General features: G+C 42.8%; 1 protein-coding gene across 5 annotated transcripts in view; it reads right to left on the bottom strand.

Moving 5' to 3' along the window:
- Positions 1–404: 404 nt before the first annotated feature.
- The window catches only part of LOC139546645 (unconventional myosin-Ib-like), a 144,489-nt gene continuing 119,803 nt past the window's right edge, over positions 405–25,090 (bottom strand). Inside the window, exons 19-32 of one of the 5 annotated variants that reach the window (XM_071355261.1) lie at positions 23,854–23,947; positions 15,483–15,632; positions 13,186–13,254; positions 12,997–13,083; positions 12,529–12,615; positions 7,570–7,656; positions 6,230–6,316; positions 5,102–5,176; positions 4,621–4,749; positions 4,268–4,374; positions 3,945–4,074; positions 3,411–3,563; positions 2,969–3,099; positions 405–2,745 (exon numbers count right to left, since the gene is read on the bottom strand). In XM_071355261.1, the coding sequence (XP_071211362.1) occupies positions 2,616–2,745; positions 2,969–3,099; positions 3,411–3,563; positions 3,945–4,074; positions 4,268–4,374; positions 4,621–4,749; positions 5,102–5,176; positions 6,230–6,316; positions 7,570–7,656; positions 12,529–12,615; positions 12,997–13,083; positions 13,186–13,254; positions 15,483–15,632; positions 23,854–23,947 (1,516 nt within the window). In that variant the 3' untranslated portion in view covers positions 405–2,615. The remainder of the gene's footprint in view (positions 2,746–2,968; positions 3,100–3,410; positions 3,564–3,944; positions 4,075–4,267; positions 4,375–4,620; positions 4,750–5,101; positions 5,177–6,229; positions 6,317–7,569; positions 7,657–12,528; positions 12,616–12,996; positions 13,084–13,185; positions 13,255–15,482; positions 15,633–23,853; positions 23,948–25,090) is intronic. The other 4 variants (XM_071355262.1, XM_071355264.1, XM_071355263.1 and 1 more) reach the window with 4 other exon arrangements.

Below are 25,090 nucleotides of genomic sequence, written 5' to 3'. Positions count from 1 at the left end.
AACATTTGGGTAGCTGCCTGGTCTAGTCCACCCACCCCTTGCTATCAGTGTACCAGGAGAGCTGCTCACCTTTTACACTAGTGATACATGTAATCTCAGTTTGATCTAATGGATGAAGTGGTGGAGTTTACAGTGTTCACTTTAAGTACTATAGCCTATTGTGGATGGACATATGTGAAAATACACGCATAACAGGAGTTTAGAATAAGCTCGAAAGTTCAGAAAGAGTGTATTACTTGAGTTTGATGGATATAAGATAGTTAACATGTTGTTTGTTTGCGTTTCCCCCCTCCAATGGTTAACGGTCCATGACTGGTAATGCTGACTGGGAAACATCTGTCTTGAGAGATCATAAACTGAACTGATGCGCATATGCATTCAAAACCAACAAAATCACAAAGTAGTCAATTTATTGCTTTTTTAATTTGAAAAGCATTACTTGTAAATTTGTTACATTGAGGACTGAAACACTTCCACGTTCTCCATCTCGTAGCGCAGGTTACATTAGGCACAAAACAAGAATGCATACATCATTGAGTTTATTTTCGTATTTTACTTCAAATACAAACACAGAGAGGTGGTTATAGCAAACTGCATTGAAATCTCAAACTGTACAGAACTGAGAAGCACAAACATGCATTGACTCAGTTCAACATCTTCCCCCGTGGAAGGAAAAAACAACAATCATTCCTCAAGTCCACCTGTGGAATTACAAAAACATGTAAAAAAGTTATTTATTTTAAGGTACACCAGTAATCTATAGGTATGTGATCTAGAGCAGTTTGGCTGAGCTTCCACCTCCACATTGCCACCACCAGAGAACCCATTGATTTAACCTTGAAGTCAACAGTACAAACCCCCCCACTAAAACATCCCGATAAAGAATATCATTAAATATACCTCCAAATAGAGCAATCACTTAAGTGACATTGGCGTGTGTGTGTGTAAAGTATATCACATTCATACACAGGCAGAGCAGACAGTGAAGCTGTGATTGCTAGATTTCTGAAAAAACTTCCCAAGAATATACTACATGGCCATACGCACAATCCCAAGAAAAACACTGCATTTATTATTAGCCAGAGTGGGGCTACAAAAAATATATATAACAGCCCACATTGCAATGGCAAATACATATAGATATTTCTGCAGCACAGGAATAAGAGAACTAGCATGAGGATACTATAATTTATCCGTACATACTCCATCCATGCTGGGTCTGTTTGAGCATTTACAGTTGATGTGTATGATACAGTCAGTGATTGAGTGCTTATCTCTACAGCATACGTTTGAGAAATGTCAGTCACAGAATGTAGGACTCAATCTTGTGTCCTATCTGTTGCCATGCTGCATCCTCTTACTATTTTATTACTCTCATGCCAAAGGGTGGAAGGATGCTTGAGATGGTGTAGCCTAGCCTAGGCAGCGTTGTAGGCAAAGAGTTCCATTTCCCTTCAATTTCAAACAAGAGGACCATTGAAAACAAGCAGCCTTGTGGCTCTAAAAAGACTGATCAGCATTGAATCTGGGATAGTTGTCAAGGTAGACTTGGGAACCCCGGGGTCCATCTCAATTCCTGTGGTAAAGTTTAGAGATGTAAAGTACTTTGAGGACAACTGGAGAGTGAGAAAAGTGTGCAGTGTTTTCAAATAAAGTCTTGGTCCTGGTTGATTGAGGCCCCCTTTCAACATTTTTGGGGCATTTACTTATAAACTGAGTAGGGACCATTCAACTTTTTGTTTTTTTGTTAGCGTCCAAGACCTGACTAGACGACTACACATGGATACATGCAGCACGCCATGGCACCTCACAGAGTAGGGGCCGGCTGAATGGCACACGGGAGTTATTATGGATACTAAGTGGTTGACAATCGATCACTTGGCAAATTACATTTGACAAGTGTGATTCTTGTACTTGACCACCCACTGTAGTCAGTTGTGTAGGTGTCAGCAAAGGAAAACAAAAACAACCCAGACAATATTTTGACTATTAATCACTATCTTTTCAAATTTTAACTCACCCAGGTGAACATTACAAGTGCAGTCATAGTTTAACTTTCAGAGAAAACTTTAGAGCAATCCTAAAAGCTCTCTGGTCATCGTTGGTCTATTGAGTTGCCATTTCAGAGCTCAAACAGATAAACCGATGAGGACCCAAATCTAGTGCAGGGCTGTGTCTTGTCAGCACTTTCTTTCTTTGCCCTTTACAGATCTCTGAATATGGGTACGGCTTGATACCACACCACACAGCCTGCATATTAGCTTTCCCAAGCTCAACAATCAGTATCATCTGACTGGAGATATCTTGTGCTCCATTGACAAGAGGAAAGCACTTCTTTCTTTCACCCACATCTTTTAAAACTAGTAAAACAAAGTATTTTCCCCCATCTTTCTCTCTTATAACCCTATCGCCATGCAATCCTATGGGTCTTTCACTCTCTACCAAAAGTGTCAGCGCAGTTAAATATTACAGTGATGCAAGGATTCTGAATATAGGAAATAACAACAAATACCAAAAAGCAGAGTAATTGCACAGTCATTGGGGGCGGGGGCTGGAGTTTAGGCCTGATTGTGAACTGTCATGACAACTAAGTATTATAGGAGGCTATGTCATCTCTATGGTGATGGCACAGACACCTCCAGTAGGCGGTTGTTCTTGCGTTTGCAGGCAGCACTGTTTCCGTTCTTAGGCCCCCCCTGGATGAACTTCACACACACCTTGTCCTGCTTGAACTGCACCAGGAACCTGCCAGAGAGACAAAGAGGAAGTAGGATAAGAAACCATCTGACATCACATCATGGGATTTAATTACCCTGATCTCAGATCTGTTTTTGTAAACGTAACAATGAGTAGAGGCAGTTGGAAATACATTACAAACACATCTGGGACCAGGCCAGGATTTGACTAAGAGAAACAACAGCAGCATTGCAACATAAAGTCAATATGGCGACGTGTCTCCGGTTCTTACTCGTCTGAGATGTCAATGTTGATCTGGTCCCTGTCTGCAGCAGTGGTCCCTATGTGGTGGAGCTTGGTGATGATCTCTATAAGATGCTCACTGCTCAGCAGGAAGTCACCTTTGGAAGCTGAAGCAGAGCCCTATGGGTAAAAAACACAGAGGGGTGTTAGTCATTTCAATCTCAATATGCCTACCCAATCTTTCTATGGTCAGCCCTTAACGTTACACTAAAAGTTATGAATCAGGACATTACTAATATAATTAGATACACAGCGGGGCTAAACTGGTTGAAATTCCATCATTAGAACCAGTTTGCAACCAGTGGATTTATGCAGCAAGCAAAGCAGGTTCATTTCAACCAGCTTTGGCCACTGCGTTTTCGATAGCTGGATGATGCCCATATGTAAGTGCATCACAGTGGAGCTGGAGTGAGGCTCCCTCCCTCCATCACCTCTTTGAGCTTGAGGGCGAAGAAGCCGTCACTCTGGCTGCTGACCGACACGCTGGCGAGGTCTGGCAGCGGCACGCTGGCCTTCACCTGGCCCGTCTTCTGGTCAGCCAGGACAAAGTTGCTTTTGGTCAGCAGGAAGAGCCTCGGCGACCCCTGTAACAAGGACAGACTAGGTTTAATACGCCAAGAATTTGGTAACACTATTTTCGGTAGAGAAATAGAAAGTACATGGCAAAATTTTTATTATAAAAGCAATAACCTATACATGTATAAACTCATTAATAGCAAAAACAGAGCATTTATATGGTGATAGTGGTATAAAAACATAGGTAGGCTGAATCTGTCAAATATAAAACATTAGTTTTCCTTTGACTACTGTACAGCATAGTTACAGATATCCTCTAATAATAAAGCTATGACTCTGAAGAGTTTGGTCCATATGAACTGTGTTCAGGCCTGTTAGACTGTTGACTCCCTCAGGCTTCAGTACAGTTAGATTTTGCTGAGGTAAGGTACTTTGAGAAAGGTACTTGCCTTGCCGTTGGCCCTGTTGATCTTGTTCACCAAGTCAGCCAGTAGCACCTCCTCCACAGCACTGTTCAGCTTCTGGTACTTGGGGTTCTTCTGGATCTCCAGATAGTCTCCTTTGAAAGGCTGGCTGACACTAAACAATAATAATGCATTTTATATAGCGCTTTTAACGGATACAAGGATGCAACAGAGAGGAACTCACAGCAATGCATTGATTATACTCAGGAAAAAGGAGCTAAAATGGCTGCTAGTAAAATTTGCTTGCAACATTAGCTTCACGTCAAACATTATGTAATGTGTGAATCACGGAGGGAAATATGTTATACCTGCTGGGGTACAGAGCCTTCTTGTCCTTGAAGATCTCACTGGCCTCAAGTTTCTCCTCATACACAGCCTTCTTCTCCTCTGTGAACTGGCCCCGGTATTTCTTGCACTGATAATTCAAAAGATACATCAATCCCTGGGAAGTTTGTTGTATTGATGTCCCTCAAACTATAAACTATAAAGCCAGTGGGCAAAGCTGGTTCCAGTTTACAACAAGGTTGTAATCTGTTAATAATGACATCCTAGCAACCAGATGTGCCTGCTGGGTAGTGGCATATACAACTACTTGACCCTTTAACCTGTAAGATCAGTGATGACCCCTTGAAAGAACAGCCAAAGATAATAACAAACTAACCCTCCAGAGGTGGAAGATCCTCCTGAGCTGAGTGTGAGCTCCCTCCAGGAAGCCATAAGGCTTTGCCGGCCAGGTGTTGTCCATAGGGGACATTGTAGTGGTCTTCAGACCAAGGAAGTACTTCTGCATCTGGAGGGAGAGGGAGACAGGCATATATTCAATACCTCCCTTTCAGACTTGGATTACTGTTGACATTCAGGAACATACAACTCTGGTTTCCTGGACAAAGTTTAAGGCTAATCCGAGAAGCATGTTCAATGGAGATTCTCCATTTAATGAGATTTTTACTCCAGGACTAAGCTTAATCTGTGTCCGGGAAACCATCCCTTAGTGATTCAAATGGACACTACCCATCAGTGCTTAAAGGGATACACGACTAATTCATTCTAGCCTTGTCCCAGATCTGATTGTGTGGACTTGCCAACTCGGCAAGACCGCATAAATAGATCTGGCACCAGGCTACATTCACGCTTCTACTTACGATTCTCTGGATGGTGAAGTCGTAGATCTTCTTGCCAGCGTTGGCCCTAAAGAACTTCCTGTACTCCCGGCGGACCTGTAACCAAGGAGACAACTGGCCGTCAATCATCCATCCCCATAGTGATCTGATTTGAGGCATGGGGCCAATAGAGAAAAGATTACAGTGGTGATGACTATAGCAACAGGCAGACGTGGTTAGTTACAATGAATCCAGGCAACATCATAAAAACAAAGGGAGGGAAAATCTGTTGAGCACTCAACTCAAATCAGAATGGGATTTTCTCCTAAATGTTTTTTTCTGAAAATGAGATGTTACATAGTTAATTGATAATGAGGTGGTCAATTTAAATCACACTGATTGGAGTCGACAGGTTAACAGGTTCTGAGAGCTGCTCTGATGTGCAAAGGTGACGTGCATATTGTGCAGTCGATTAATGTGATGAGAGAATTGGGGCCACTCAGACTACAGTAATACATGAGAAAAGGACTGGAGAATGGAGTAGATATAGCATCAGACAACAAGACCTATAGAGGGTTAGACATGTTGAGGGTTACACAGCTTATCATGCACATGATGCAGACAGGACATACAACAATTGCTAGAGAGAGACAGACAGACATCCATCCATGTCAGTCAGGGTCAGTAGTGCCTTTGACCTCTCTGTTAAGAGGCTGCAGTCTTCAGGAACGAGCAAAGAACAAAAAAAAGAAACAAAAAAAAGAGCATCTGTGAAAGAATTATAACCAGCCATAGCCAGCTTATCTAAAGCCCTGCTGGACTCATGGAGAGAGCGGGATAGACGTACATTACACCTCATTGTACATCTTAATAACGTAATGTGTGTCACTGCAGGGATACAGGACGGGAGGGAAGGAGGGCATATCCTTTGGTACTGGACTGTCCAGATAGCAAAACAGTCACTCTGGAGTTCACATGCATGAACTGTGTCATCACTGTGTGGTTGGTCCCGAGGTATGATAGGCTGAGGCTGACTGCATGCTGGTTCTGTGAAGTGTGTCTACCCCTCCAACACCAAAGACCGGGGAGTGGCTGAGAGGGTAAGGGGTGGTTGGTTAGGGTAGAAGGGTGGCTGGAGGGTAGAGAAGGCTGGGCAGTGGGCAGGTATACCTGGAGTCCCAGCCAGTAGGCCCAAATGATGGCGACGGCGTGCTTACGCCTGGCCTCCTCCTTCAGGCGCCTCAGCTCCCTGCGTGCCTTTTGGGAAGAAGGGAGGAAAGAGAGGGAAGAAGGGAGGAAAGAGAGGGAAGAACGGAGGAAAGAGAGGGAAGGAACGGACGATTGAAAGGAGGGAATAATAGACTGATATGGAGGAAGACACTGCCCTGTGTGAGGACACACGTCACACAAGAGCCCTGTCTAGTTACCAAGATCCTGAAGACAATTTAACCCACCATGGGAAGAATGCAATTATCATGAAATAGACATTATAATAATGCTGTAGTTTGATTATGTACTGTACATCAACTAGAGTATTTTTGATTGAAACAGACATGGCTCTGTTGGCTAAGAGCAAAGTACAAAGCTCAAGGTAACAAGTCCGTCAGGTCTCTCCAACGTTCCATACACTGCACTGCACACTGGAAAAAAAAAAAAGAAATCACTGCAAGCCTCAAGGAATCAGCAAGCAAGGAGGCGTAGCATGCAATTTATGATGAGAACAGCATGCAGAAAGAAAGAAAGAGAGCAGACATCCTGCAGATAGAGGTTGCAAAAGGTGAGGCATGGGCCTCAGGGAGGAACCGAAACACACCCAAACATCCTGACCTTTGGTAACAAGGGAGAAGAACTCAAAGCCAGGATAGCGGAGTATGAGTGTGTGTGTGGTTTGGGGTAGGGCAGGCAGAGTTTATCCAAGGTTCCAGACACTGTGTGTGATGCCAGTCTAGTGCGTGTCAACATCCCCCCGCCTTCCTCACCCCCCTCCCGGTGTCAGTCTGGATCAGCTATAATCCATCAGACTGCGCGGCAAAGAGGCTTAAGTGACTGTATCTTTACCCTTACCCCAACCCTCCCCCATCCGTAGCCCTTGCGCTCAGGCCTGTCCATTAACTACCAGAGCCAAGGGCCACCAGAACTCCAGTCATCTATCTCTAGATCTCTTCCATTAACCCAATAAAGACTAAACAGCAGCTAGCTTGGCTGAGAGAGCCGGCATGGGTGTTTAGGGGTCTTGCTCCAGTCCAGTAGGCTAAGTGACCCCCCTCGCAATTCTGTTTTAACATGCAATGGGACATTGGATGAGGGGTTCGTATGGCACCTTGTCATGCAATATAAATGGGATGGGTGGTGGTAATGGGGAGGATAGCTAGAGAGACATTCGCAGTCTCTCCAGACTATTGTTTAGCTAATGCAGGGGTCTGGCATCTGTCTGGTTGGATCTGATGGAGAAATGGCAGGCGGACGGCGGGATATGGATGGATATTGTTAACAGGCTGCTTCCCAAATACCTTGGTCCCCTGCCAGCCGGCCCAAATGACAGACACGGCGTGCTTTTCTCGCGCCGCCTCCTTTAGATGCCGCAGTTCTCTCCGAGCCTGGGGAAGTGGTGGGGTTGGATTTATTGTGTTTTGGGAGGAATATACCCATTGGGATAGGTGTTGGTATAAATAAGAAGCAGACGGACAGAAATATGTAGCCTACCCGGCAATGAAGTAGCATAACGATTAAAAGATTAAGACAATGGAGGAAACATTAGATACCATTTGGAGCTTATGACTGAGTGATCACTAATAATCAGAATAACTTGAGAGTGCTCTTCGACCATTGATGGCCTGATAAATCCTACCCCTGCAAACCTATCTAAATCAGATGAATTTGCAGCATATTTCAGAGATAAGATAAACATTAGGCTGGGTATCAGTCAAGACCTGATGAGAAGTTTGATGATATGTTTCCTAGCCTACCACACAAAGGCACTACGGATTTATTTTCCCTGCTTGACACAGACAGACATGCTCATGAAAATGATATCACAACTTAAGGCCTAATACCTGCCTTCTGGATCCTATCCCACCACCTTCTTCAAATCCACATTTAATTGCATATCAGAAGAAGTACAAGCTATTGTTAATCACTCCCTGTCCATTGGCACTTTCCCCACTGCACTAAAAACTGCTACGGTAAAACCCCTTCTGAAGAAAAAGTGTCCAGATTCTTCAGCTCTCAGCAATTTTCAGCCAATCTCCAACCTTCCATTCTTAAGCAAAATTATGGAGAAATTGGTTTTCAAACAGATACATTTTTTTCTTCAAATGTCTGTTTTTTGTGCCCACCACAGCACAGAGACTGCCTTAGTTAAAGTGGTAAATGAGCCACCACAGATGTCAAACAGCTCTCCTTGTGCTCTTGGATTTAAGTGCTGCATTCAACCCTGTTGAAAATGATGTCCTTCTGGACAGGTGGGTTGGCTTCTCCAGTCAAGTTCTAAATTGGTTTAGGACCTATTTAACCGGTCAAGAGTTTGTCACCCTTGGTGAACATAATTCAGAGAAAATACATATCACATGGCATTTTACAAGGTTCAATTTTGGGTCTGGTACTGTTCAGTTTATATACGTCAACCCTTGGCAGCGTTATCAGAAAGCACAGCATTGACATTCCCTGCTACACAGACAATACACAACTTTACATTTCTGTGTCACCAGAGGATTTTAGCACCACAGATACATTATTAGACTGTATTAGTGATTTAAATACTTGGATGGCTCACAACTTCCTCCAGCTAAATCAAGACAAGACTGAGGTACTTATTGTTGGCGCTAAAGCAGAGAGAGAATTCTGGCCACACATTTTAATTCACGGTCAATAAAGAGAAAACAGGTAAAAAAACCTAGGTGATATTTTAGATTCTGAACACAATTTTGAATCACACATTAGCAATGTGACCAAAATAGCTTTTTACCACCTGAGGAACATTGCCAAGATGCAGCCGTTTCTCTCTCAGGCTGATACAGAGAGACTCATCCATGCTTTTATTACAAGCAGGCTTGACTACTGTAATGCTCTCCAAGAAAGCCACTGGTCAACTGCAAAACATACAGAATACTGCAGCACGGGTACTGACCAAGACCAAACGGAGAGCACACATTACACAGGTTTTAAGGTCTCTGCACTGGCTGCCTGTGCGTTTTGAATTAATTTTAAGATTCTTCTATTGTTTAAAAAAAATCAATACACAATTGTGCACCCGAATACATGTCAGACATGCTTTTAAGTTATGTAACCCTCAGGACGTCTGGCACTGGCCTTTTACCTAACCCAAAGCCTAGGACCAAGAGGCATGGCGGCAGCCTTTAGTTATTATGCCCCTAGCCTCTGGAACAGCCTGCCAGAGATCCTGAGGGGGGACAAAACTGGAAAATGTAAAAGAGATCTTAAAACACACTTTTTAGCTTTGCTTTTCCTTAGGGTGCTTTTTAGTCGTTCAATTTTTGATATTATTTAGTTTTTTATCCTCTTATGTTTGTTGTGTAGTAAATATTTGTTTTTATTTTCATTGTTTTTATTAATTTTTCCTGTGACGCGTTGCATTCCATGTCTGAAATGTGCTGTATAAATAAAGCTTGATTTGATGAACTAGCAACATTAGTACAAAAGTCCAGGTTTTCCTGAAGTACACCGAAATTAATTGTATCCGATATACACTGCTCAAAAAAATAAAGGGAACACTTAAACAACACAATGTAACTCCAAGTCAATCACACTTCTGTGAAATCAAACTGTCCACTTAGGAAGTAACACTGATTGACAATAAATTTCACATGCTGTTGTGCAAATGGAATAGACAACAGGTGGAAATTATAGGCAATTAGCAAGACACCCCCAATAAAGGAGTGGTTCTGCAGGTGGTGACCACAGACCACTTCTCAGTTCCTATGCTTCCTGGCTGATGTTTTGGTCACTTTTGAATGCTGGCGGTGCTTTCACTCTAGTGGTAGCATGAGACGGAGTCTACAACCCACACAAGTGGCTCAGGTAGTGCAGCTCATCCAGAATGGCACATCAATGCGAGCCGTGGCAAGAAGGTTTGCTGTGTCTGTCAGCGTAGTGTCCAGAGCATGGAGGCGCTACCAGGAGACAGGCCAGTACATCAGGAGACGTGGAGGAGGCCGTAGGAGGGCAACAACCCAGCAGCAGGACCGCTACCTCCGCCTTTGTGCAAGGAGGACCAGGAGGAGCACTGCCAGAGCCCTGCAAAATGACCTCCAGCAGGCCACAAATGTGCATGTGTCTGCTCAAACGGTCAGAAACAGACTCCATGAGGGTGGTATGAGGAACCGACGTCCACAGGTGGGGGTTGTGCTTACAGCCCAACACCGCGCAGGACGTTTGGCATTTGCCAGAGAACACCAAGATTGGCAAATTCGCCACTGGCGCCCTGTGCTCTTCACAGATGAAAGCAGGTTCACACTGAGCACATGTGACAAACGTGACAGTCTGGAGACGCTGTGGAGAACGTTCTGCTGCCTGCAACATCCTCCAGCATGACCGGTTTGGCGGTGGGTCAGTCATGGTGTGGGGTGGCAGTTCTTTGGGGGGCCGCACAGCCCTCCATGGGCTCGCCAGAGGTAGCCTGACTGCCATTAGGTACCGAGATGAGATCCTCAGACCCCTTGTGAGACCATATGCTGGTGCGGTTGGCCCTGGGTTCCTCCTAATGCAAGACAATGCTAGACCTCATGTGGCTGGAGTGTGTCAGCAGTTCCTGCAAGAGGAAGGCATTGATGCTATGGAATGGCCCACCCGTTCCCCAGACCTGAATCCAATTGAGCACATCTGGGACATCATGTCTCACTCCATCCACCAACGCCACGTTGCACCACAGACTGTCCAGGAGTTGGCGGATGCTTTAGTCCAGGTCTGGGAGGAGATCCCTCAGGAGACCATCCGCCACCTCATCAGGAGCATGCCCAGGCGTTGTAGGGAGGTCATACAGGCACGTGGAGGCCACACACACTACTGAGCCTCATTTTGACTTGTTTTAAGGACATTACATCAAAGTTGGATCAGCCTGTAGTGTGGTTTTCCACTTTAATTTTGAGTGTGACTCCAAATCCAGACCGCCATGGGTTGATAAATTTGATTTCCATTGATAATTTTTGTGTGATTTTGTTGTCAGCACATTCAACTATGTAAAGAAAAAAGTATTTAATAAGAATAGTTCATTCATTCAGATCTAGGATGTGTTATTTTAGTGTTCCCTTTATTTTTTTGAGCAGTGTAGTATCTGATCGATTATATTCATTAAACTTTGTGACTACTTGGCATGGTCTGTTTTAGTACAACAGCTCACATAACTCACTGACACCACTCCAATTCAGTGCCAGTACAGTGGGCTTTGCCCAGACTAAGAAACTAGACTAGATCCACCAATCAGATGGGACGATTAGTCGATAAATGAAGCCACACGCGACTGCTTTGGTCATGCAACATGTGGCAATACATGGTCTTTGACGATTATCTGGTGAGTATGGCTGTAAAGCCTTTAGATAAGATCATGCAGTTACAAAATAGTTGTAAAGGTTGTTTTTCAATGGATAGCAGGACTGAGTTGATCTGCATCCCTTGTTGTTAAATGTCCATAAAACATGACATGTTGTGCATGGACTGTTTTAAAGGATTATATGTTGCCTCTAAAACATATAGCACTTTAAAAGTCCATAAAGTGGTAATGGTGGTATGTGCTATGACCATTAGGCTATATGATCTGAGGATCCCTAGCAGGATTGGGGTCAATTCCATTTAAATTCAAATCAATTCAGTAAATAAACCAAATTCCAAATGTTCCTCATTGAAAAGCATTGAAGAGAATTGGAATTTCAGTGTACTTCCTGAATTGACTGGAATTTAAGTGGAAATGACCCTAACCCTGCTCTTTGTGTTTCTGTAGTGGCACATGGAATACAGTCTATTCTCAGCACAGTCCTCAGAATTATTACATCAAAGTGAACACATGATATTCATTCTGATTGGATACTGTATGTCCATTATCATGTACTATCCGTCATGTCTCTCATAAAAACAGATTACAGAGGAATGCAATGACAAACATCAAGAAAACAACAGACATAGACATGGGAATGGAAAGGAGTATTGTGTTGTGGGACTTGCAGTTGTTCCTAAAGGGAGAATGTAAGGGAGGCTACATAACAGTAACAGAGGACTAGTAAACAGACGTTTAAATAGATGTTAGTGGTATAAGGTTAGCCGCTCAATATCCCTCAAATGACACCTATTAAAGGGACAATAAAACAGATGAGTCAAACACCAGACACTGGTAAGGGACGCTAGTGGACCAATGGGACGATGACGAGCTATTCAATTGGTCAGTTTCAAGAGGGGTGGGACATGGGGTATGACGGACAGCTGGGATGGCAAAACACGACAACGGCAACCGGCTTAAATACCTTGGTCCCCTGCCAGTATGCCCATATGACAGACACGGCACGCTTATTCCGCGCCTCCGTCTTTAGGCGCCGCAGCTCCATCCGAGCCTGGGGGTGGCCGGGATGGTGGGAGGATGGAGGGAGGAGAGTAGAGGTTAGGAGGGAAGAATAAGAGAGAGGGGAGGAAGAGAGTGAAAAAGAGTGTGAGAAAAGCAGCGGTGGTAAGATCAGCGACAGTAGAAGACCAGAAGGAAAAAGCTGTGAAATTGCTCTAGTTTAGCTCTCAGTATAGCTGGGAGACCTGAGCAGAGCCATGTCTTATAATACTGTATTTCCTTACCTGGCTTTATGGCAGATAAACCTTGTAAAAGCAAAAGGCAATGGATGTCCATAATCAGCAGCTCATCCATTTCCTCCCAATATCATTCTATACTTGTCTTTACATTGTCTAATCATTATGTTGAAATCAGGTAGTGTTTGAGCCAGTACCTGAGTCCCGTGCCAGTACGCTGCAATGGTAGTCACAGCCTCCTTGCATCTCTTCTCGTATTTCAGTTGCCGCAAGATGTTGCGGGCCTGGAGAAAAAACATAGTTTTTAAACATGCCTTTACTACAGCATTATCACAGGAAAACATGCTTTCTTATAGTGTTTGACTGGTATGTGGACATGGACATACCTTCCACCCTCTGATGAAGGACTGCATCACTAGTGTAGCACTCTTGATCTTCTGATATTTATTTTGTTGCTGCAACAGGGGAAGGAAAAAAACACTGAGCTCAACTGACAAGTAAGTTCGAACTACAGGCATCTAAGTTCTATAGCCACCATATTAGGGATGCACATCTTTTTCATTTCAAGATGATTCGATACGCATCTAGATACATGGGCTCCGATACGATACAGGAAAGAAACGTTTTAGTATCAAACGATTCAGTGCGATTTGGTTGAATTAATTTCCATTTTTAAATAAAATCTGCTGCTGATGGAGCTCATGAGCTGGGCCTGTCTGTGCTGGATCTGTCTGTACTGACTTGTGCGTGTGCGTGTGTGTGTAAAATATGTACACTACCGTTCAAACGTTTGGGTCACTTAGAAATGTCCTTGTTTTTGAAAGAAAAGCAAATTTTTCTTGTCCATTAAAATAACATCAAGTTGATCAGAAAGAGGGTGTAGACATTGTTAATGTTGTAAATTACTATTGTAGCTGGAACACCAGTAAAAACATCAACAGTGAAGAGCCGCTCCGGGATGCTGGCCTTCTAGGCAGAGTTGCAGAGAAAAAGCCATATCTCAGACTGGCCAATAAAAAGAAAAGATTAAGATGGGCAAAATAACACAGGCACTGGACAGAGGAACTCTGCCTAGAAGGCCAGCATCCCGGAGTCGCCTCTTCACTGTTGACGTTGAGACTGGTGTTTTGCGGGTACTATTTAATGAAGCTGCCAGTTGAGGACTTGTGAGGCATCTGCTTCTCAAACTAGACACCATAATGTACTTGTCCTCTTGCTCAGTTGTGCACCGGGGTCTCCCACTCCTCTTTCTATTCTTGTTAGAGACAGTTTGCAGTACACAGCGTTGTTCGAGATCTTCAGTTTCTTGGCAATTTCTAGCATGGAATAACCTTAATTTCTCAGAACAAGAATAGACTGACGAGTTTCAGAAGAAAGTTATTTGTTTTTGGCCATTTTGAGCCTGTAATCAAATCCACAAATGCTGATGCTCCAGACGCTCAACCAGTCTAAAGAAGGCAAGTTTTAATGCTTCTTTAAATCAGAACAACACTTTTCAGCTGTGCTAACATAACTGCAAAAGGGTTTTCTAATGATCAATTAGCCTTTTAAAATTATAAACTTGGATTAGCTAACACAACGTGTCATTGGAACACAGGAGTGATGGTTGCTTATAAAATGGGCCCCTGTACGCCTATGTAGATATTCCATTAACAATCAGCCGTTTCCAGCTACAATAGTCATTTACAACATTAACAATGTCTACACTGTATTTCTCATCAATTTGATGTTATTTTAAATGGACAAAAAATGTGCTTATTTTTCAAAAACAAGGACATTCCTAAGTGACCCCAAACTTTTGAACGGTAGTGAGCGGAGCCATAAGGGAAACTGGGCCTCTACCACCCCACTACCAGTTATAGCCATTGACATAGCCAATGAATATATAGCAGAACTTTGGATTTCACCCAGTCTCATAATCGAATGGTTTTGACAACTCAGTTGGAGTGAGCTTCTCTTCTTCGATCATGCAGTGCGGGCAGCAAAAGCAATTTCTGTCCTTATGAAATTGTCATCTGTACGCTGTATATCTAAAAATGACCATATACACTGATTGTTTCAAGCAAAACTACTGCTGATGGTGAACCTGAACAATCAAAATAAAATTGAATTTAGCCTAAACCCCGATCAGCATGTAGCCTACCTATAGCCAGATGAGAGTTGTGTCCATGGCGATAGCTTAGGCTACCTTTATTCCGATAAAACACCATTTTCAACAGTGCATTTGAACAAAATAACCAAGCAAATAACATTGGTTGCCACTCAACTAATAAAGCCTAATATTGCACAAGCCATTTTACAAACATTTGAACGCTGATCAAGAATAGGCCTACCTCCTGTTGGTCAGTGCACGAAGCTGTTCACAGCGAGCAGTTTGACTAGGCTACTGATATTACCAAGGGTTGTTCGGCATGCAAAATGACTTGTAGATCAATGACTGTCAACATGGTTACATGAGAGAGGACGCAGTTGTCACAAAAGATGCTATTTTCTGAAGTCATTTGAGCAAAACATTTTAGTGAACCGCCGATCTGTAACATTCAAATCAATTTTCTGACCGATGCATGCTATATTTGGTTCAGATTGTGCTCCCACAGACGGATGCACTCATATCTTACACATTTGAACCGGCATGACGTTCTGTATGTGTTTGTGTGTGCATAGTAGAGACAAGCTAACTCACCGCATATCTGCGGTACCAGGCTGCCACCACCACCTGGCTCTTCTTCAGCAGCAGAAAGTGAGTACGAGACTTCCACCCCCGGTAGATCTTCTGGATCAGGGTGGCCAGGTCCTCCAGACACGCCCTCCTCCTCTCCTCCAGAGTGAACAGCTGGGGACACAGGAAGAAGGCATCAAGAAGATGATAGGAACATGAACATCTACTAGAATACTAAGAACACCAGCATAGTCTGTACAATTTAGGAATGAGAAAACCTTTTTCATTGAGACAGGATGTCATTTTGGGACATTATTGTGTGGTTTTGCAGACAGCACAAGATCTTTAGAATGATAAGGGGCTTCTATAGCTGCCCAAACACATTCTCCACCTCAAATACCTTTGCAGACAGAGACCTATCGGGTGAGAGTTTAGTGACCTTGACTAGGCACCATCCTACCACCACCATGACTGAACTGTAGCTTCACTCTATAACAGAGTCGGAGATACTTAGCTAACCTGGTAAGAAGGTACAGTAGATCAAGGATAAGGACACAACCCTATGAGATCAGGCTTTACTAGCTTTGTTTAGACTGGCTCCTGGACTGACATGGTTTCGTTGTTGCACCTACCACTGCATGTTCTTAAAAGCCCATGCTACCATGAAAAATAGGCCTAAATGTTCCTTTTTTCCCATGCTACTGGCCGAGTCACCATAGAATGGATAGAATTGATTATGGCTGTCCACGACAAAACAATTGGTCAATAGAGTTGTTTGGTCTTTCGACCAATCGTTTGGTCTAAATTTTTATATAGACTCACCATATGTTTGAATAAAATCAACTATATGTAGTAGAGGTCGACCGATTAATTGGCATGGCCGATTAATTAGGGGCAATTTCAAATTTTCATAACAATCGGTAATTGCCATTTTTGGACACTGATCATGGCCGATTACATTGCATTCCACGAGGAGACTGCATGGCAGGCTGACTACCTGTTACGCGAGTGCAGCAAGGAGCCAAGGTAAGTTGCTAGCTTGCATTAAACTTATCTTATAAAAAACAATCAATCTTCACATAATCACTAGTTATACACATAGTCGATGATATTACTAGGTTAATTAGCTTGTCCTGCGTTGCATATAATCAATGCGGTGCCTGTTAATTTATCATCGAATCACAGCCTAATTCGCCAAACGGGTGATGATGTAACAAAGGCACATTCGCGAAAAAAGCACAATCGTTGCACGAATGTACCTGCCACAAACATCAATGCCTTTCTTAAAATCAATACACAGAAGTATATATTTTTTTAAACCTGCATATTTAGTTAAAAGAAATTCATGTTAGCAGGCAATATTAACTAGGGAAACTGTGTCACTTCTCTTGCAACATTGTATCTTGCGTTCATTGCACGCAGAGTCAGGGTATATGCAACAGTTTGGGCCGCCTGGCTCGTTGCAAACTAATTTGCCAACATTTTACGTAATTATGACATAACATTGAAGGTTGTGCAATGTAACAGCAATATTTAGACTTAGGGTTGAAACCCGTTCGATAAAATACGTAACGGTTCCGTATTTCACTGAAAGAACAAACGTTTTGTTTTCGAAATGATAGTTTCCGGATTTAACCATATTAATGACCTAAGGCTCGTATTTCTGTGTGTTATTATACTATAATTATGTCTATGATTTGATAGAGCAGTCTGACTGAGCGATGGTAGGCAGCAGCAGGCTCGTAAGCATTCATTCAAACCTTACTGCGTATACCAGCAGCTCTTAGCAATGCTTGATCACAGCGCTGTTTATGACTTCAAGCCTATCAACTCCTGAGATTAGGCTGGCAGTACTAAAGTGCCTATAAGAACATCCAATAGTCAAAGGTATATGAAATACAAATGATAGAGAGAAATAGTCGACGCCTCATAATTCCTATGATAACTGCAACCAAATTTTTCTTTACTGGGAATATTGAAGACCTGGGAATATTGAACCACCAGCTTTCATATGTTCTGAGCAAGGAACTTAAACGTTAGCTTTTTTACATGGCACATTTGCACTTTTACTTTCTTCTCCAACACTAGGTTTTGGCATTATTTAAACCAAATTGAGCATGTTTCATTATTTATTTGAGACTAAATATATGTTATTTAGGTATTATATTAAGTTAAAATAAAAGTGTTCATTGTTCATTCAGTAACTGTCAATATTTCAAATAAGGCCGATTAATCGGTATAGGCTTTTTTGGTCCTCCAATAATTGGTATCGGCGTTGAAAAATCAATCTCGACCTCTAATATGTAGGCTACTGAGCTTGTCTGATGCTTTAAGCACTGTAAATAAAAATACATTCAGACAAATTACTAAAGAGGGTAAGCCAGAAATCAATATAGCCTAACCAGAACAAAAAAAACCTGTTCCCGACCCAACCCTCCTCCTCCTCCTCTCGCTGCTGCTGGCTTCTCAGATTCTGCCTTCACGCTCCTGAAGTTGCGGGTAATAGGCTACACCAGCGTTCGGCAACCTTTTCCATTTGGAGTGCCATGTTATCGTACAGTTTTTACTGATCTGCGTCGCAATTATGATTTTCAAATGCACATTTTTGTGGAACAGTTTAATTTCATTTCCCAGTCAAAAGTTTGGGCACACCTACTTTATTTTTACCATGTTACACATTGTTGAATAATAGTGAAGACATCAAAACTATGAAATAACATATATGGAATCATGTAGTAACCAAAAAAAAAAGTGTTAAACAAATCAAAACATATCTTATATTTGACAATCTACAAAGTAGGCACCCTTTGCACACTCTTTGCATTCTCTCAACCAGCTTCACCTGGAATGCTTTTCCAACAGTCTTGAAGGAGTTCTCACATATGCTGAGCACTTGTTGGCTGCTTTTCCTTCACTCTGAGGTCCAACTCATCCCAAACCATCTCAATTGGGTTTAGGTGGGGGGGGGGGATTGTGGAGGCCAGGTCATCTGATGCAGCACACCATCACTCTCCTTCTTGGTCAAATAGCCTTTACACAGCCTGGAGGTGTGTTGGGTCATTATCTGGTTGAAAAACAAATGATAGTCCCACTAAGCGCAAACCAGATGGGATGGCGCATTCCTGCAGAATGCTGTGGTAGCCATGCTGGTTAAGTGTGCCTTGAAATCTAAATAAATCACAGACAGTGTCACCAGCAAAGCACCCCAACACCCTCACACCTCCTCCTCAATTATTCATGGTGGGAACCACACATGCGATCATCTGTTCACCTACTCTGCGTCTCAAAAAGACAGCGGTTTGAACCAAAAATCTCACATTTGGATTCATCAGGCCAAAGGACAGATTTCCACCAGTCTAATGTCCATTGCTCGTGTTTCTTGCCCCAAGCAAGTCTGTTATTCTTATTGGTGTCCTTTAGTAGTGGTTTCTTTGCAGCAATTCGACCATGAAGCCCTAATTCATGCAGTCTCCTCTGAACAGTTGATGTTGAGATGTGTCTGTTACTTGAACTCTGTGAAGCATTTATTTGGGATGCAATTTCTAAGGCTGGTAACTCTAATGAACTTATCCTCTGCAGCAGAGGTAACTCTGGGTCTTCCTTTCCTGTGGCGGTCCTCACGAGAGCCAGTTTCATCATAGCGCTTGATGGTGTTTGTGACTGCACTTGAAGAAACGTTCAAAGTTCTTGAAATGTTCCATATTGATTGACATTCATGTCTTAAAGTAATGGACTGTCGTTTCTCTTTGCTTATTTGAGCTGTTCTTGCCATAATATGGATTTGGTATTTTACCAAATAGGGGTATCTTCTGTATACCACCCCTACCGTGTCACAACGCAACTGATTGGCACACCAGTTAATTGAAATGCATTCCAGGCGACTGGAAGCTGGTTGAGAGAATGCCAAGAGTGTGTAACGCTGTCATTAAGGCAAAGGGTGGCTACTTTGAAGAACCAAAAATATAAAATATATTTTGATTTGTTTAACACTTTTTAGGTTACTACATGATTCCATGTGTGTTATTTCATAGTTTTGACGTCTTCATTATTATTCTACAATGTAGAAATAGTCAAAATAAAGAAAAACCCTGGAATGAGTAGGTGTCCAAACTTTCAACTGGTACTGTACAATAAAGTATTCATGTTTCAAAATCAATGTCATGTGGTTAATCAAAATGTTATATAAATGAAAAAGATAAATCTAAAAGAGCCTTCCTTTGCCATTGCCAATATGTAAAGATAAAAACATTGCAGCACGCAGGTAGAAAATATCCTATAATAATAAATATCCTATGAATCACATTGGCTACGCATGGCCTGTCTGCCAGGAACTTAAAAGGTGAATGCACCAATTTGTAAGTCGCTCTGGATAAGAGCGTCTGCTAAATGACTTAAATGTAAATGTAAATGTAAAACATTGTATCAACTTGTTCCGCCCAAAGCTCTTGCTCGAGCTTTGGACAGACAGACATTGGGGTAGGCTATTTGTGTAAGGGATAAGAAGTAATCAGGTAGGCCTATTTTATGACATTTCCACCGGATCCGAGCATGACATTTTTTGTGGTTATCGAAAGGTAGAGCATTGGAAAGATATTTCAAATAGGCTACGTTGAGGAACTACTGTCATTATCAACGGATGTAAAAACAGACTTATTTTACTTGCTGTTTGATGCGAAGAAAGAAATTACTTTGAAAAGCTCCACAGTGATTGTGAGTAAATGGGCACATTTATAGGCCTACATTTGCGTGTAGGGCAGGTAGACTAGGTCTACTTCTATGCGTAATCAGACGCGTGTTCTTACTCAAGACTGACAGGAGTACTCCAAACAAAAGACAATGAATAAATTGACAACTCGTAAATGGAATGAAATAAACCAAAACTTTTTAGCCTAGATTGTGCACTCTGCAAACAACATGTCCACTCCTACAATGACAACAGTAAGACTGTAATAAAATATTGAACGCATGAACAAAAATTATCATAACCAAACAAACATTGTATATTAGAAATTATGGTAATTAACGGTAAATGTACTACTGGTGATGCTGGTGTGCCATCACCGCAGCCTCCGCAATGGATTAGCCCACTCAGACAGGCATGAATCAGACAGGTGTCTCGTGTGCCATATTTTTTTTATTTGTATATATTTGCCATTGTTCCACCAACAGCCTATCGACCAAACAATCGACCAGTCAACTAAACGAGGTAAGCCCTAGAATTGATAAATGAAACCATGTGTGCTCAGAATGTTGGTTAAGTGTTGTAATTAGTATAGAGGGCCTCAGCAGAGCATGACTTCCTGCTCTCAGATGCCTTTTAATGCAGTCAAACATGAGAGCATGAGCCCACTGGATTAGCCATACTGTATATGACTACATACTGTATATGACTACATACTGTATATGACTACATACTGTATATGACTACATACTGTATATGACTGATGGGGGGCAATCAATGTGTATCATCTGAGCTCGTGCTGCTAGGTGACCTAAACTGGGACATGCTTAACACCCCGGCCATCCTACAATCTAAGCTTGATGCCCTCAATCTCACACAAATTATCATTGAACCTACCAGGTACAACCCCAAATCCATAAACACGGGCACCCTCATAGATATCATCCTAACTAACTCGCCCTCCAAATACACCTCTGCTGTTTTCAACCAAGATCTCAGCGATCACTGCCTCATTGCCTGCATCCGTAATGGGTCTGCGGTCAAACGACCACCCCTCATCACTGTCAAACGCTCCCCAAAACAATTCTGCGAACAGGCCTTTCTAATTGACCTGGCCGGGGTATCCTGGAATGACATTGACCTCATCCCGTCAGTAGAGGATGCCTGGTTATTCTTTAAAAGTGCCTTCCTCACCATCTTAAATAAGCATGCTCCATTCAAAAAATGTAGAACTAGGAATAGATATAGCCCTTGGTTCACTCCAGACCTGTCTGCCCTTGACCAGCACAAAAACATCCTGTGGCGTTCTGCATTAGCATCGAATAGCCCCCGTGATATGCAACTTTTTAGGGAAGTTAGGAACCAATATACACAGGCAGTTAGGAAAGCTAAGGCTAGCTTTTTCAAACAGAAATTTGCATCCTGTAGTACAAACTCAAAAAAGTTCTGGGACACTGTAAAGTCCATGGAGAATAAGAGCACCTCCTCCCAGCTGCCCACTGCACTGAGGCTAGGAAACACTGTCACCACCGATAAATCCACAATAATTGAGAAATTCAATAAGCATTTTTCTACGGCTGGCCATGCTTTCCACCTGGCTACCCCTACCTCGGTCAACAGCCATACGCTCCCCACAGCAACTCACCCAAACCTCCCCCACTCCTCCTTCACCCAAATCCAGATAGCTGATGTTCTGAAAGAGCAGCAAAATCTGGACCCCTACAAATCAGCCGGGCTAGACAACCTGGACCCTCTCTTTCTAAAATCATGTGCCGAAATTATTGCAACCCCTATTACTAGCCTGTTCAACCTCTCTTTCGTATCGTCTGAGATTCCCACAGATTGAAAGCAGCCGCGGTCATCCCCCTCTTCAAAGGGGGAAACACTCTAGACCCAAACTGCTACAGACCTATATCTATTCTACCCTGCCTTTCTAAGGTCTTTGAAAGCCAAGTTAACAAACAGATTACCGACCATTTCGAATCTCACCGTACCTTCTCCGTTATGCAATCTGGTTTCAGAGCTGGTCATGGGTGCACCTCAGCCACGCTCAAGGTCCTAAACGATATCATAACCGCCATCGATAAGAGACATTACTGTGCAGCCGTCTTCATCGACCTGGCTAAGGCTTTCGACTCCGTCAATCACAACATTCTTATTGGCAGACTCAACAGCCTTGGTTTCTAATAAGATTGCCTAGCTTGGTTCACCAACTACTTCTCCGATAGAGTTCAGTATGTCAAATCGGAGGGCCTGTTATCCGGACCTTTGGCAGTCTATGGGGGTGCCACAGGGTTCAATTCTCGGGCCGACTCTCTTCTCTGTATACATCAATGATGTCGCTCTCGCTGCTGGTGATTCTTTGATCCACCTCTACGCAGACGACACCATTCTGTATACCTCTGGCCCTTCTTTGGACACTGTGTTAACTAACCTCCAGACGAGCTTCAATGCCATACAACTCTTCTTCCGCGGCCTCCAACTGCTCTTAAATGCAAGTATAACTAAATGTATGCTCTTCAACCAATCGCTGCACGCACCTGCCCACCCGTCCAGCATCACTACTCTGGACGGTTCCGACTTAGAATATGTGGACAACTACAAATACCTAGGTGTCTGGTTAGACTGTAAACTCTCCTTCCAGACTCACATCAAACATCTCCAATCCAAAATTAAATCTAGAATTGGCTTCCTATTTCGCAACAAAGCCTCCTTCACTCATGCTGCCAAACATACCCTCGTAAAACTGACCATACTACCGATCCTCGACGATGTCATTTACAAAAAAGCCTCTCATTGGCTGGCCCTCGCTTCATACTCGTTGCCAAACCCACTGGCTCCAGGTCATCTACAAGTCTCTGCTAGGTAAAGCCCCGCCTTATCTCAGCTCACTAGTCACCATAGCAGCACCCACCCGTAGCACGCGCTCCAGCAGGTATATCTCACTGGTTACCCCCAAAGCCAAATCTTCCTTTGGCCGCCTCTCCTTCCAGTTCTCTGCTGCCAATGACTGGAACGAACTGCAAAAATCTCTGAAGCTGGAGACTCTTACCTCCCTCACTAGCTTTAAGCACCAGCTGTCAGAGCAGCTCACAGATTACTGCACCTGTACATAGTTTATCTGTAAATAGCCCATCCAATCTACCTCATCCCCATACTGTATTTATTTATCTTGCTCCTTTGCACCCCAGTATCACAACTGGCACATTCATCTTCTGCACATCCTACCATTCCAGTGTTTAATTGCTATATTGTAATTACTTTGCCACCATGGCCTATTTATTGCCTTACCTCTCTTATCCTACCTCATTTGCACATGCTGTATATAGATTTTTCTACTGTATTATTGATTGTATGTTTGTTTATTCCATGTGTAACTCTGTTGTTGTATGTGTCGAACTGCTTTGCTTTATCTTGGCCAGGTCGCAGTTGCAAATGAGAACTTGTTCTCAACTAGCTTACCTGGTTAAATAAAGGTGAAATAAAATAAATAAACATCCAAAAATCCTCACATCTATGATCTATGGCTAAATCTACGACTTCCATAACAGAGCATGCTGCTTTTTTCAAAGTTGTGTCACATCCTTGGCAGTAACCCTCCTCCCTCCTAAACCTAATGTAAAAAAAACATCAAGTAGTACCATTTATAATATCAGAGACAGTGACAGGTTCCAGGTCAACTGTGCATGCTTATGCAATGTTATGTTATTCTACCGTTCTGGGGTTCCTGATGAAGATCTTGGAGCGTCCGTAGGCAAACTCCTCAGTTGGAACAGAACAATCTGTCAGCAGCACCACCACTCCGTCCCTACAGGAGACAGAGGTACAATTCTTCTACAATTTTGTTACGACCCTTCTCTTAACTAATTAGACATGGTGGGACTTTGACATGTACATGATTAAAGGGACAAGATGGGAATAGTTCAGATGAAGGGGAAAGGACAAACGATAGGGGAATAAGAAAAATGGACAGACGGAGAGAGACACAGAGAGAGAGAGAGACACAGAGAGGACGAAGTAGATGAATTAAGGCAGGGAGAGACTGGCAGACTCTCAGAAAGAATGCCATTCTAAGATGATAAAAGTCCATATCTACATTTACATTTACATTTAAGTCATTTAGCAGACGCTCTTATCCAGAGCGACTTACAAATTGGTGCATTCACCAAATAACATGTGGGATGAACATGTAACCTCATGAACCACTTACACACCTTATAAGAAGGATAGTAGGCACACACACATGCTGTTGTTTATATAATCCACATCAGATATGAATCGATGTTATACCTTTAAATACATTTAAGTAATTTAGCAGACACTTATCCAGAGCGACTTACAGCACATGCTTCGTAAACAACAGGTGTAGACTAAACAGTGAAATGCTTACTTACTGGCCCTTCCCAACAACGCAGAGAGAAAAATAATAGAAAAATAAGAATCCTGGAGTCGCCGCTTCAGTTTCTTGGTAATTTCTCGCATGGAATAGCCTTCATTTCTCAGAACAAGAATAGACTGACGAGTTTCAGAAGAAAGTTAGAGTTTTATTGCCTTTTTAATCAGAACAACAGTATCCAGCTGTGCTAACATAACTGCAAAAGACTTGGTACTGGTACCAGACTTGGTACATCGTTATCGCCAGCTGTTGCTGGGCAACACGGACTTTCAACTCCCTCCAAAGATTTTCTATGGGGTTGAGATCTGGAGACTGGCTAGGCCACTCCAGGACATTGAAATGCTTCTTACGAAGCCACTCCTTCGTTGCCCGGGCGGTGTGTTTGGGATCATTGTCATGCTGAAAGACCCAGCCACGTTTCATCTTCAATGCCCTTGCTGATGGAAGGAGGTTTTCACTCAATCTCACGATACATGGACCCATTCATTCTTTCCTTTACACGGATCAGTCATCCTGGTCCCTTTGCAGAAAAACAGCCCCAAAGCATGATGTTTC

Source organism: Salvelinus alpinus, chromosome 20, assembly GCF_045679555.1.
Source record: "Salvelinus alpinus chromosome 20, SLU_Salpinus.1, whole genome shotgun sequence".
In the NCBI taxonomy this organism is placed as follows: domain Eukaryota; kingdom Metazoa; phylum Chordata; class Actinopteri; order Salmoniformes; family Salmonidae; genus Salvelinus; species Salvelinus alpinus.
Note: the sequence above shows the minus strand (reverse complement) of the source record. Positions and strands in the feature narration are given on the sequence as shown.